At 44.0% G+C, this 14,863-nt stretch overlaps 1 protein-coding gene across 1 annotated transcript in view; it reads right to left on the bottom strand.

Moving 5' to 3' along the window:
* Window positions 1–14,863, bottom strand: part of plxna4 (plexin A4) — a 146,218-nt gene that overhangs the window by 9,867 nt on the left and 121,488 nt on the right. The window contains exons 18-28 of the mRNA XM_003972873.3: window positions 14,361–14,600; window positions 14,127–14,273; window positions 13,406–13,640; window positions 13,138–13,280; window positions 11,390–11,658; window positions 7,546–7,612; window positions 7,025–7,171; window positions 6,009–6,168; window positions 3,881–3,984; window positions 2,179–2,278; window positions 618–808 (exon numbers count right to left, since the gene is read on the bottom strand). Coding sequence (XP_003972922.2) covers window positions 618–808; window positions 2,179–2,278; window positions 3,881–3,984; window positions 6,009–6,168; window positions 7,025–7,171; window positions 7,546–7,612; window positions 11,390–11,658; window positions 13,138–13,280; window positions 13,406–13,640; window positions 14,127–14,273; window positions 14,361–14,600 — 1,803 coding nt within the window. The remainder of the gene's footprint in view (window positions 1–617; window positions 809–2,178; window positions 2,279–3,880; window positions 3,985–6,008; window positions 6,169–7,024; window positions 7,172–7,545; window positions 7,613–11,389; window positions 11,659–13,137; window positions 13,281–13,405; window positions 13,641–14,126; window positions 14,274–14,360; window positions 14,601–14,863) is intronic.

Below are 14,863 nucleotides of genomic sequence, written 5' to 3'. Positions count from 1 at the left end.
AAACAGTGGACAGAGGATGAGCGCTCTGCAAGTGCTCCGGCTCGGAGCAACAATGTTCTGTTTTGCTTTTACCTCCCTGAAAGCTCTCTCCTGCATCTCACGGCCAGTCTCACAATAAAATGACAGATCTTCCACAATGGCTGATGTCCTTACATCCAGCTAATTAAAGTCTCTTTCAGGGAGAAAGGCAGTCACACAGAATCCTTCTGTTGCCGTCTCTGTACATTTTCTGTAATATACGGAAACATCTAGCTGTGTGGATCTTTTTTGTTGGCCTTTTTGATTTGCTGCCATGCTGCAAATACAATGGAGAAGAAAAAAACAGAAATATCTATTTTCCCTTTCCTACCTGAGGGAATAGATGAATACATCTGAATAATCATTTCCACTGCAATGACTCATGGAAAGTAAATATGAATATTGAGGGGTGAGGGTGAGGCCACGAGATCTTCAGATAAGAAAAGAAATGTACAGAACAAATTGTTTTCTCTTGAATAATAAATTCCCTTGAAATACAATTACCATAAGTGAGGTCACCAGGATGACTCCAGGCCCACTGAGTAATCAGGGATTAAATGGGTATTTCCTTATAAAAGAAAAGCAAACAGAGGGCCCACCTTGGTAGCCAGAAGTCGTGTCAGGTAGATCTCTGAGACCATCTTGCTGCCGCGGTCGCCCTCCTTTTGGTCCCCGTGTTCGTGGTTCTTCACCAAGTGCCAAACCTTGACGCCGCTCTCCAGGTCAGGAGTGATCATGGGGGTGCGGGAGCGCAGGCTGTCTGGGCTTCCGGAGTATTTGATCATGTTCTCTGTGGGCAGAGTTAGTTCACAAAATACTTGAAACGACATCGCCAGAAAACGTCCAAACATTGATTTATCACAGATTGAGGCGCCGCACATCACGAGGATTTAATCTCTGCCACATGCTGAAAAAACACCACTGAGAAACGGCTTCGGAAGAATAAATGGAAAAATAATAAACAACTTTTCTCTCAAATGTTAGAGAAAGTCAAAGTGTTTGCGGTATTGTGGAAGCTTTCAGCGGTTTCTAATTTGCAGCTCTGCGAGCTGAGATATGAAACTTTAAAAAAGTGCGCATGCTTAATTTTTTATGCTTTCTTGTCCTGCGGAGGAGACGCGGCATCGGCGGCTGACACAAAATCGAACAGGTGTCAGGGGAGATGAAATATGTATGGCCCACCCAATGGCCAGAGTGGTGATGACATTTCCAAACACACGGCTCAGTGAATGTTTACACAGTGTGAAAAAAATTGATCACGCTTTAAAAAGAGGAGCAGAAATCAAAAATCGGCGACAAAAATCAATTTGCTCAGAGAAGCAGGAGAAGAAAGTAAAAGCGGGTTGGAGATATTAGCTGCAGAGCAAGAGGGACTGAAATGTAATAACAATTATGACGTTGGAATGTTATTTATTCTGGGAGTCATGGATACGCTGGAGGCTCGATTCTATTCTGATCCAGCATCAGACAGAGGAGGTGTTATTTTCCCCAGTTTCTGAAAACATCACATCAAAGTCCCGAGGTTTTTCCTTTCATGGCGTTGACTCATGATATCAGTGTTTTTCCTAATCTTTTGGATTCCATTCCTGTTTTGTTCCTTCTTTTCCTCCACTTTTGGTCAATCCTGTTCAGAAAGAGTTCAAAGTCATTCGAGTGCCCGGCCGGGTGCTCACACTTGTGTTTGATGTCAATCCCTTAAAGAAATTGTACGGAGGCGATATTCTTGCCATTCTTCCTCCATTTTCCACTGCACCTTGTCCTATCTTGTCTAATTTGGAAGCGGAGATGGTGAGGCGCGACCGCATGGAGATGAGGCGAGCCTAATAACGTGGCGTCCCGTTTGATGCGTCTGAAGTGTTTGTGGCCGTTGACGCGAGTCCTTTGATCAGCGGCAACCGTGATGGTTTCTCAGGTTCAAGGAGACAGAGAGCAGACGGACCTTTTGTCTCGAGAGGCCCAACAGAAGAAGGAGAAAAAGTCCATGTCGTCCGTTTTTAAAATTCAAATCCTTGCCAGCGCTCTAAATTATGGCAAAGTTGCCGTGTCCTGTGAAACCACATCACCAGATATTCTACTTTCCCCTTTTTACACACATCTGTAAAATCATGGGTCGTGAAAGCAACAAAACGGCTTTGACCTGCCGTAGAATCAGCCGCTCACCGTATTTACTTGCTGAAGTTCGAGACACGGTTGAGTTGTTCACTGAATTGTAAGCCGTGACTTGTTTCGGAACCAGAGCCATCACTGCATTATCCGGCACCTGAAAGCACAGACACGCAATTTTTATTTAAATGAGCCTCGGGAACACAGGCCATTGGACTAAATTTATTTAGATGTGTGCAAATTTCTAACACAACCAATCAAAACCCCGCAGATTGCCGGGTCTGTCATTTTTGATGCTCTCCTCCATTTACTCTACTTTCATGTAGATCAACACAATATCTTATAACCCTTGTGCGCTCCATTAAGCCCACACATGCATATGATAATTGACAAGTAGGAGGGTTCTGCATGAGAGGAGATATCCCACAGTCTCGATTCAATAATATCCTTCCTCCAGGGTTGAGTAGGTGTAGGGGTGTGTGTGTGTGTTTGAGGAATCTCACACGCTTTTTATCTGTATTGCTCTCCATCTAAAATGTGTGAATAAAAGCATGAAGAAATGAAGGAAGTCAGCCTTGCCTCCACGTTCAACAAGATTCAATTAACACAATACACGCTCTCTCTCTACCATGCACACGCACACACACACACAGAGAAAAAAAAACTTTTCTGCATAATCTGGCTACTTGTGCTGTAGGGTAAGGCAGGGTTAATTGAAGCGATCTCTATCACAGTGTGGGTGGATAGAAAGGGGCTTCAGATCCAGGGGCCTTTTTGCATGTGCGTGTGTGTTTGAGAGGGAGCGAGTGTGTGGTGGAGCTTTATTAAGATTGTATCATTATTTCACCCAGTCACTCAATCTGCTCCTTTTGCATAATATGTTTATATTATTGTAAGCAGGAGGCCCACAGGGCAGATCGTGCTATTCCTTTGTGTGACGCCCCCCCAACTCTCAACACCCTTAAGTGTGGTCCCTGATCACTGCTCTTAACATGTCGGAGGGATATAAAATGAGCAAAGCACAATGAGACATAATGAAAAGGAGGGGTGGCATTTGGGGCAATAACATTTGCAGGGAGGCTGAAGGCAGAGCCGGCTTTCCTGAAAGAGGGGAGCCACAAACAAAGGTCTCTCAATACAGAGACAAAAACATCAGATATCCCAAATACCAGATTGAAGAGATTTTTTTGTGTTCCTAGAAAAGAAATAGAAGTTTTTATTGGGTTTGTAACACAAACTGCCACGTGGTAACTAAAGACAGAGTGGGTGGATGACTTTATGACGTATTTACTTGATTGTTTTTTAGCAGAGCACGTGATGCAATTGAGCACGTCTGGCTCCTCATGTTAGCTCCTAACTGGACAGATAATATTCATATATATATCTGGAGGACATCCCGCAGCCATATTTGGCAGCACATTTGGGTTGGCATCAATCAATGATGCGGATCAATTGATTTGATTAGTGGCGAAACAAGATCGTCAACAAAGTGGGTTACGCATTTATCATTTTTATATCAAACCACCACATCTGAGGGAAATTGGGTTACCAAAAATAAAGTAGAAAGGGTTAGTATGGAATTGCAGATCCCTTTGAGTCAAGTCTAAATGTGTTTGTGGTGCAATCTGGTTTTCTGTAGTGGATCAGAGGGCTTTTGGACATTTCCCATAACTCATTCAAACACATTCTTGATTCATTGTGGTGCTTTGCTTTTTGGGTCAAAGGAGACTTTTTAAAATTGAGATTTATATGGTTGTACCTGATAATGGGACAACATGTTAAGTCTCTTCCAGTCTGCTTCGATCTTTGTGGTGATGTCCTCGTCCTGCAGGATCATGCGCTGTCCTCGACCCTGGCGCCACTCTGCAATCAAGAAAGGACGTCCGTGCAATTAATGTAATACTCCTCGGTTAACCTCACGGGTGACAAGAACAGACTGGAAGAACTGCTCGTATTGACGGCCAGACACCAGCCAGCTGCTATATTTTATTTTAATTAAATCCATTATATTACAGTGTCATAAAAAAATGAAAGGCCGTGATAAAATAGCACATTACAGATATAAAATCTGTATAAAGTGATTGCTTTAAAGAAAAAAGTGTCACCTCATTGAGACGTGATTGACGCATTACAGTGAATTTACATCTGCGTTTCTAAATTTACACCACCCCAGATCTTCTGCAGCTGTGCAACCTCAGCACATAAGAAGCCAAAAAGCTTTGAAATGTGCCATAATGGTGCGGCACCATTATCATAAGTGGAAAAAGAAAAGCCATCTTGGAGGGAAACACATGATTCCTTCTCTCTTTTTGTCAGCTCCATGGGCTTTATGAATATGTTATTGCGTCTGTGCCTCCTAGCTGTGCTTCCCACATGCATCAGCCACTGTCATCTCCCATTCCGATCACAAACAGGAAAACAAAGCAGCAATCACAGCAGTGCATGATGAGGCCTGTCTTTGGAGGACCCACCAGAATTGTATTTGAAAAAATCTGCAGGAAATAAAGATTCTCTCCATACAGTGCATCTTCCTATAAAGATGCAAATGAGAGTTGGTCTCCAGATAAGGCTGAGCAAACAAATGGAGATTAAAAAAGAAGAAAAAAAGCCCACAGTGGTCTCTGCCAGAAAAAAAAAGTACATTTTAGACAGTCAAAGAGAAACTCTTTTGGGGAATGTTGAAGAGAAAGGCTGAAGGTGAGCGTTCTCCTCAGAGATTCCTGACACAAATTTGCAACACAGAACACACAGAAAATCTTCTTTGTTCACTTCCATCTTTCCTGAAACCCTGCAGGCGATCGCAGATTGCATCGGAATAGAAATAATACAAACAAACTAAATAATGATGGACAATCCTCCCGAGGAGAGGCCTGTCACAATCCCATTATCTGTATCAGATATTATAAATGTGCACCTTGTGTCTGTGTCATGATGACCTCTGATACTTCCCTGGGTGCACAGACAAAGTTTAAAATGAAGACGCAGCTAGAGCAAAAAACCAAACCTGCAAAATTCCTGCCCGCCTGCAGTACTTCCATGTGCTCTCTGGTGAGCTTGCATTTATTCAATCTCATAATCACAGAGACACAGACTGAAGGGCCGACTAACTCCCAATTTCCTATTCCCTCATGCGATGAACAATAATAGAAGAACGCGTCCCACCCAAAGGGGGGCACAAAACAATTTTATCCAAGAATGTTGTCAAAAGGCTAAACCAATCTATTCGCTTAGGGATCACACGGGCGGATTCCCCACAGCAGGCACTCAGCCCATCATGGATCAGGGGTTGGTCATAAATATGCTTATGAACACACGAGGAGGGGGTTCAAAAATCTATCTGGCAATATAAGACCATAAAAGCATGATGGGTGGCGGGGAGGCAACTCATTATGCACGAACAAATAAACCATCTTGGATCGTGCTGTTGTGCTCGTGTTTGTGGGTGCAGTCTTACCGAGACAACCGTTCTCTTACAGGAAGACACACAATCCTGAGGAAAAACCTCTCAAATAACCAGATATAAAAAATAAATAAATCACCAAACAAACATCAGATCAATCATCTGACGCAGATGCGTCATAAAGAATGATCCAAGCTTAAGGAGGGGGAGAGACCGATCACAGACCGAGGCAGGAAAGAACCGGCCTCTTTCGGGGTTTGCCCGAAAAGCTTCTCTGGTTTTGCTACATTTGATCAGGGATCGGGGAAAAAAATAATCAATGGGTGCTCCAGAGATGAGAGTCTAGCATGAACAGAGCTGCTAATAGACAGCACAGGGACCTGAGGGCTCAACACCGCTCGTGTCTGAAATGTAACTGACAAACTACCAAACATTAAAAATGTTCTTGCTTATTTTGCTTGGAGCGCGCGTGTGATTTTTCTTTTACCCAGATCCATGTCGGAGGCCTTCAGGCGGTGGGAGTGAGGAACGTTCTTGTAGATGGCGTCCAAGATTTTCTCCTTCACTTGGCTGATGGTGTCACAGTTGAGGACCTTCACCTGGATCTCCGGGCTTTTCTCGTTCTCTGGGTGGATACAGTTAACCACCTGTAACAGAAATATACACCGGGGTGAGGGGGTGGGGTGGGGTGGGGTGGGAGGTCAGTCACCATAATAGCCCTGTTGAGTCTTTTTATGGGTAACCAATAAGAGGAGCATTCTGTCTTACATCCTCTGCACATATTGTGAACTATTGACAGCGTCTGGTCAGTTTTCATGTCAATGATGACTGCACCACGGACTCAGTGGAACTGAAATCCTTTTGTGTTTGCTGAAGGGTTGGCAACAGCATTGTTCAGATTCATCGGGGTAACGGCTCTTTCCTCACAGCCTCAAAATACACACAATATGTTAGCTGAATTGATGAGCAGTAAACCAGCTAATTATAACACTCGGATGTTTATCAGCCCTGTCAGTACCGCCTCAAGGTGCCAGATAAAACTGCCATAATTGGAAGATAATTACAAATACACATTACAAATAAGGCAGCAGGTTGTCTTGTGACTATGTAATAAAACTATCCATAAGGATTTTAAATAGTAACAACTTGCCATCAAGCTAAATTAAAGTATAAGTAGTCTACACACACACACACACACACACATATATATATATATATATATATATATATATATATATATATATATATATATAAATAAAATCATCGAAGACGGTTTCTGCATTGTGCAGACAAATGTGCATGTATATCTTCCTTGACAGTGACAGTCTGACCAGGAAGTGCCTCCCGTGCCCTCCACATGTCAAGCGTGACAATGACAACCTAAAAGTGCCGTAACTTGTCTCATGACCGGCGACCCATACTGACCCTTTTTTCCCTTTGTCTCCTAAATCATATTCAGTGCCCTCCACCAGCACTTGGGCCCATACAGATGATCCCGCTTACCAGTGTCTTGTAGTCAATCTGTTGCCTGATGAGCTTGTCCTCGCTGAGTGAGTAGCGCGCCTCTCCCGTGATGGAGTCAATGGGGCCTTTTTCCATCTGCTGCTTGATAGCACAGAAGAGGGAAAAGAGTGGTTCACCTGCACACTCCTGTAAAGAGGATTGGAGAGGGGGAGAAGAAGAGTGAAGCCATTTCTGCACCATAATGTCAGCAGAGTTCACTCAGGTCAGACAGTGAGGATATCTCTGAAATATTGCTTTTGGAAAGGCATTTTATAGACTTTTCACAGGTTGCAGGTATCCAGCTTTTATTCCCCCAAATAAGAAATGTGATTACCTACATATACTGTATATACACATATTGATGAAAATTAGTATTCAGTGTGAGTTAAAAGAGATATAAATAATAATTAAACTACAAAACATGCCTTTTCCCAAGCATATCATGAACTTAAGTCTGAATCAAAAAACCCAGTTACAAGTACATTAATAATGTTTAGCATGAATGGAAACAAAACTGTTACCTTCAGAAATTTGTAGAGGAGGAATGTGAACCAGTTTGTCAGCATTTTCTCAGCGACAGACTCTGTCCTGCAAACACACACAAAGAACATAATGAACATGTGATCCCAGTGCTCATATTACCAACATAAGATCATGGAATACTCTGCTAAACATTATGTCTGGGCGTATTGAAGAAGCCTTCCTTCTACAAATATGGTCGCAAGACAATTGAGAAGGAGCTTTTGCTCATGCAATATGATGGCTTTAATGCTCAGGCATGCCAAGGGCAGCTCATCTATGGTGGCGGGGAGTTTAATATGAGGCAAAGCAATTAAAAGCCTTTATTTGATCCCGGTGGATTGATGTCGTTAGGGTCTGGAGCGGCGCTGTAATAACACTGGCCTCATTATCAAGCACTCCCTCGCCTATTCAGTGGACTAACACCCGATCTGCGTACAATAAAACGTGAATGAATACGTCTCCCTTTTTCTCCGTCTGGCAGCCATGCTCCACTGGTGTGGTAAAGTGGTGTGTGTGTGTGTGTGTGCACGGATGTGTGTTGACCAGGGCCAACGGTGTGATTGATCCCATGTGAATGGCTAATATGCATACACAATAACAACAGCGGTGACGAGGGAAAAAAGCAGAGGCGAGGATCAGATATCTTTTGACAGTGACCGTCTTGACCAGCAGCGGGGGTGTGTGGCTAATCTGTCAGAACACCTTAAATTCAGACCCCTCCCTCCCATCTTCGACGAGAAACTACGGCAAGCATCAATATTTTAGGATTAGGGCCCATTGTGTGCGGGCAGATTTTGGCCCTTATTTTCTTTGCCATCTGCAGCCCTCCCACCCTTGTACACAGCCTATTTAAGAAGCACCACACTGAGGAATGAGGGGGGACATGGTGTCCACTGTGCTAGAGGGTCAGCTTGGTACCCCCTGCCAACACTGGCACAACACCTTGGGGGATTAACTTCCTGCCTCTCGCTGTGCCCACGCTTTCATTTTGCCGCCCCTCCCGCCCTCCTTCCATCCACAGATCCCAGGGTCAACAGGGTCACGTTTCATCTTCGCTTTCATGTGTCTTTGCAGTAGCCGCCCCCCCCTCCCGCTGGCTGTGCCCATTCTGGATCCTGTAATCACACACACTTCCAAATCCCTCTCGATGGCTACAAATGTAGCCCATCTATCAAACAGATGAAAGGCGGACTGAAAAAAGGAGGAGGAGAACACGGAAGGAAGTGAGAAAGCAAAGGGAAATAAAAGAATGAGAACAAATGCCTTGGCTTGGTCTTCCCTTGCTTTTTTCCCTTCTTTCTTTCCCTTTTCATTAGATCCAACAATGTTTGTGTGTGCCTGTGTGAGTGGACAAGTGTGCCCCTTTTAAGGATAGCATACAAAAAGCACAAATTAATCCCACTGCGTATATATTCCAAAATGATCACCTGTGCCAGCGAGTGTTGACTCTGTGTGTGTCTGCCTTTGGTGGTGGGTGCCAGCCCAGCAGTAATAAGAAGTCTTGGCACGACACCGCCAGTTTGCTTATGCTCATTCTTGATCACAGCGCACTCTACGGGGAACGGGGATAAAAATGGGCTCCGCGCGTCAGGCTCTAACTTACAAGTACCGTACTCTTCTCAAAGTCTGCTGAGCTGCAGCTAACGACTGTGGGTCAACATTGTGAAATGTGTCGCAGCGTGTTGTCACGGTCAGATTTGCCTGTTGGTGGTTAGTTAGAAATGGCCAGAGGGAGACGAGGATGATGTAGCACACAGTGGAACGGGCAGTGCTGAATCCCGTGATTACCGACAATGGATTGATGGAACATGTGTTTTATCGCACGTTTATTGCATATTTTAAAGTCGGTGCCACAGAGCTGTATCTGTGGCAGCCATCTTTAGACACCGGTTACCTCCTGCAGAACTGCAAACCAGTTTATTTGTCAAACTGATCTTATTTAAAAAGACCAGGCTGTTGTGATTAGCATGCAAACACGCCGAGTTCTATTTTCTGATCCATCGACTGCAATCAAAGCTAAAAAAAAGTTGCTGAACTCTGCATGATGGGAAAAGGGATAGTGGTGTGAGAGTGGAGTTAAAGGAGGAGATTGCGACAGATGGTTCTGGAAGTCTCTTGACAGTTAGCTTGCCTGGTGGCTGTGCTTCAGCACAGGTTGAGATGGGACAGATGGAAGGATGTGTGTTTGTGCAGAGTGAGACGAAAAAAGACGGACATACACGTACGCGCGCACGTTTCTTGGAAGAGGAGGCAATGGGTAGCCATGCTCTGATGCTGTGCCAGCGACACCCTGCTCACACACTTTAAGGATTGATTTAGCAATCAAGGAAGCGGGATGAGCGAAGAGAAGCTGGGAATATAGATTGAGAGAAGATACATGATGGTGTCGCTTTAAAAAAAAAAGAGAGACCTGTAGAAAAACTAGTGGAGTGTGAGCGAATAACACAAATAAGAAAAAAAAGGACAAAGATAAAGGGAAAAGAGGTAGGGGTGCTGTCCTTCCAAGACAATAAAAAGCTTCATCACTTTAGCCCTATGTCTGTATCTGGGCTATTTTCAGCCCCTATCCAAGGAAACGCCGCTCAACCCACACCGTGGGGCGGCATAGCTCGCTCATCACATCGGAAATCCATGTTGAGATGCTGAAGGACTAATGAGCGCATCCAAGGAGAAAGAATGAGCTGAAGACGGTCTGATCAGCGGTCATCACAATCTGTGTTTGACAAACGGGCAATCACCCAGGCGTTCGTTCTGTTGTAAACATGTGCTATCTCTCCTCCCTTTGGCGCGTTCTCCACATTTTGCTTCCCTCTTTGTCAGCGGCTAGGAAGGAGGGACGAAGAGAGGTGGAAAGAAACCTGTGAAAGTGTGTTGACATGTATCAGCAACACCTGAATACGGCACATTCAGCATGCTGCTGATCAATAAACTGATCTCGCATCGTTCCGTCATGCCTCGGTGGTTATCTTGATTCGACTGTCTTATTCTCTTCTCCTCTCTGCTGCAAACAACCTCTTACGTTGTATTTTCTGCCAGAAGATATAAACTTGATTGTTTAATGGCCGCCACTCTGTCTGTGAGCTCTGGCTGTGTCTCACCACACCTCCTTCTTAGAAAACAATCTCTCTGCATCACCAAGCAGAGCCAGAGCAGCCTCTTGGAAGAGAAATGTGCCTGCTTTTGTGTAGATAGCACAGACAACCTCCGTTCTGTCCGCCTCAAATGTACATTTGTCGTATTTGTATGTCTTTAGGAGCCTTTAGCCAAAGGCAGAATAAGAATAAGCAGAATAATCGTAATTAGGCAGGCAAATTAACTTGTCTTGCCTATCAAATCATTTGAGGGGTTTGACAACCTTAAGGCAAAAAAATGTGAACTACTGTGTGCATATACTGTATGTATAAAGATGAATATAAGCACCACGACGGCTGTAAGGGAGCCTGTTTACTCGAGTAGCAATAATCATATTAAGCAAACACCACAGGCAGGAATCAGAGCCACATATAGCGCAGCGTTCAAGGGTCTGCCATTAAGGCTGACAGCAAATTGCAGGGAGGATCGTGACTGTGATACAGTGTGAGCGCTCACAATCACGCATTTCCTTTGCATGAATGAAAGTTTTTGTCCCTTCCTTTGCATTTTGAAATTGGATTCTCTGATAATGAATCATAATTACTTCACTAATGATGCGCTTGGCAATTCACTCTGGTACTGCTCTGAGACACAGCCAAAAACCCAAGGTCACAAAAACAATTGAAATTGAAATTCTGCCCTCTTTGGCATAAAAGGTTGATATATTCTGAAACAAACTTCATTTAAAATGCCCTCTTAAATGCTTTTCACCTGCGTAGCAGCAGCTTGGGGTGGTTCTTGCTCTCAAGGTTGCGATCTATGAGGTCAGACAGCAGGTGCTTCAGGACATCGGTGGCATACTCCAACTTGCTCTGTAGCACCGTCATGATGAGTGAGGCCACGTTGCCACGGTCTCTCATGGAGAAGCTCCGCTGGGCCTCCAGAGTTCGGATAAAACACAGCAGGTACACCTTGTTGTTAATGAGCTGGCCGAAGAGCTTCAGCCCCTTCTCGACCTGCTCCTGGCGATATCCTGGGACCTGTGAGGAAAGAGGAACAGCTGAAAAACAATACGGAGGAATCCAAACAAATATATGCTTGGATTTAAAGACACTGGAATCAGCGCAGATGAAAAGTATAAGATCCTTCAGCTTAGTTATATTTAGTCAGAAGGGGAAAAAAGACAGGAAAATACTCTGCCCCGAGAGGGAATGCGTATTACTTTGATGGTGCCGTGTTCCACACTAATGCAGCCATGAGAATTCCTCTCATCTGAGCCCAGATTGTCCCGGCACCATTTACGCCAGTCACTTGCTGCATGATTCCTCCATTTTCCCCCATAAATAGCATCTATTGAGATTACTGTTTTTATCTGTCAAGAGCACTTGTGACGAGACGGAATCTCTTTGTGCCCGATGCAGCTGTCAAGCAGCATATGTTCATTCTTTTTACCTATCCTGAAGGAATCCACGTCGATCTGCTGGGAGCTGTTAAGTGGCTAGTCTAATTTCATACCACCTGACGAGACGTGTGCAGCGTTTCAGATCGCTCGCACGTCGGGATTTGACTTTTTTTTGTGAAAGTGAAAATTATTAAACTATCGGTTGTAGACCCAGTTAAAAAAAAGTCTTGGAAAGTTCTGATAGAAATAGTGTTTTTCTTTAAGCAATAAAATGATAAAATGCATGAAATCAAGCTAAACCAAAGTAAAGTAAATTTCTGCTGCGAAGGGAAGCGATTCTGACTGCCAAGAACAAATAAAACGTCAACTTTGGCTTTTATAAAGCAACGCGACTGCCTGTAATTTCATTACCAAGCAGAGAACTTTCCAGTGTTTCAGAAAACCCACACATCCCTCCTCTGCTATTTCAAAATACCTACAGCCACAGTCACAAATTTGACACATCAATAACAATTAAGCGGTTATCATCTTCTTAAGACAGGCCGGCTGCCTTTTTCATCAGCCTCCTCTTCCACTTTATACTCCTCATACAGTTCAACACTTATACCAATTAAAGCATAATTAATACTGCTTATTAGTGGGAAATTCTCATCAGGGATAGAGTGGCCAACCTTGAGGGCAATGAAATGGGGTCCATCATTCTCTTAATGGAACAAGACGACCTGCTCAATTACGGCTGTCTGTCAATGTCACCACTGGGGATAAATGACTTCATTTTTTTTTCATTTGCTTTTCTCTCTCTGGTTGACTTTTAATTTGTTTTTGAGGTGCAAAGAGAAAACGGCAGCATCTGTTGTCTTTTCAGGCATAGAGACGGCGCTCCTGATCTGAGGACTGCCTTGTTTGTTTTTGAAAGCAGAGATTCCAGATGTCGGAAGGCTCCCAGACAACACCGGTGACATTTCCACCTACTGTCAACCAACATTAATTTGGAGTCTTTTTTCTGTTTTCGGCTAATGCTCAAAGCTAATTACTTTTCGACTCAAGAATAACTACATATTTTCAGCATTTAAAAAAGGCTGTGCAGTAAAATCATCACGTAAACATCCCACCATACCTCCAGATCTCTTAGTACTGGATGTTCCTCAATTCCTGGAAAGAGGACCCTCATGGTGTAGGTCCTGTAGTCCAAGAAGGGGATTCCAGCACCATCTAGATCACTGGTTAACTCGTGGATATCTGTCTGAAGCTCTGCAAAAGCTGATGGATAAAGTAGATCTATGGTTATTTTGTAGCATCACTTATGATTTTCTTTACAAAAACAGCAGATTCCTCACAGGAAACAACCAAAATCTATTTCTGCCAAATGCACATCAACCTCTCACCCTCTTTGCACTCCAGAGCCACACGTGACTCGAGGTTGTCCATCTGCATCTGCAGCCTCTTCAAGGTCAGGTCGCTCTCCCGGGACTTACGCTTATATGCAATGAGCACCACCACAATGACGAGGATGAGCATGGCGCCTGCCGCAGCGATGCTGATAATTGCAGTGCTACTGAGGGGGCTGTCGGACATGATGTCGACCACTCCGGGAGAAAATTCAATGCCACCCACACGTGCCTTGTGATGGTGAAAGACAGAGGTGGGTTACAATAGCTGCATGTTGATAAATGCACTAATTACTCAATTGTTTTATAAAGCTTATGGCAATAACAACAAGTCAAACTCAAATTGTTCACAATTAAATAAAATTGTGCATTTCCCTTTTTGGAGTAATGAACCCATCTTTTTGGAGTGATGCTGGATTCAGGAGGTAACACGATAAAGCTTTTGGTTTTAAGTGGTCCCTCTAAAAAGCACAAGCGGAATCTTTATTGAGTTTAGCGTGACTTAATACATCTGATTCGAGGCTAATTTGTTTGTCTTTTGTCTGTGGGCAGTAACAGCAACCACACAGCTGATTGAATTAGAGCTGTAGTGGATGGTGGCTAAAACTCGACAGAAGGAATGTTCACCTGTCTGTCAGTCAATGCACAGGACTGTCTATCTGTACCGTGTCCCCTGTGTGAGTGCATGCTTCTGTCTCTCCCACCCTGGAACACTCACCAGAACCTTGTGTCGCCCTGTCAGGTTGGGTGACTCACAGAGCAGCTGGGTTTCTGACACCGTTAACATGCAGGGCTTCTCACCGATCAGAACTGTATAGTTCAGCTTCCCGTTTCCACTGCTGATCGGAGGGAGAAAGTTCCGCCCCTGCAGGTCATTATGCAAACAGTATTAAGACGTCGCATATTTTCAATTATTATTATTATTCATTAAGCCCTGATTTAAGTGCCCCACCTTCAGTATGATAGGAGATCCGGGTTTGAGCTCCAGAACTCCAGACACACTGAGAAGCTCGAACTCAGGGTTTGGGTAATAGATAAAGTTGGAGTTGTTGAGGGCCATCAAGGATTGCACGTCGTCCAGTTTGAAGCCAAACTCATCAGGTTTCTCCAGCACCTCCTGCTGCCGAGCCAGACTGATGGGCAGCTCTGGGGCCTGGCAGAGCATGGACGTTGGGCTGAGCACTTGACACAGCTGGAAGAAGACAGACAGAAAAGAGGGACTTCATGAATGACGTATGCTTCTCGAGTTAAAGAAATTCATGCTCGAACTAAAGGAGACTTCGTGTTGTTGGGTTTCTGCAGCAGAAACTACAGCTACCTAAAGACAAAATCATAAACTAAACATTAGTCCACATTGTTCATATTTCATGGCATGGCTCTCCATATACTGGTTTTGTTCAGTTGTCTCTTATACAGCAGGCTTATATTTTTCAATCCCACCAGAGACTCAATTGA

Source organism: Takifugu rubripes, chromosome 18 (assembly GCF_901000725.2).
Source record: "Takifugu rubripes chromosome 18, fTakRub1.2, whole genome shotgun sequence".
NCBI classification, from domain to species: Eukaryota; Metazoa; Chordata; class Actinopteri; order Tetraodontiformes; family Tetraodontidae; genus Takifugu; species Takifugu rubripes.
Note: the sequence above shows the minus strand (reverse complement) of the source record. Positions and strands in the feature narration are given on the sequence as shown.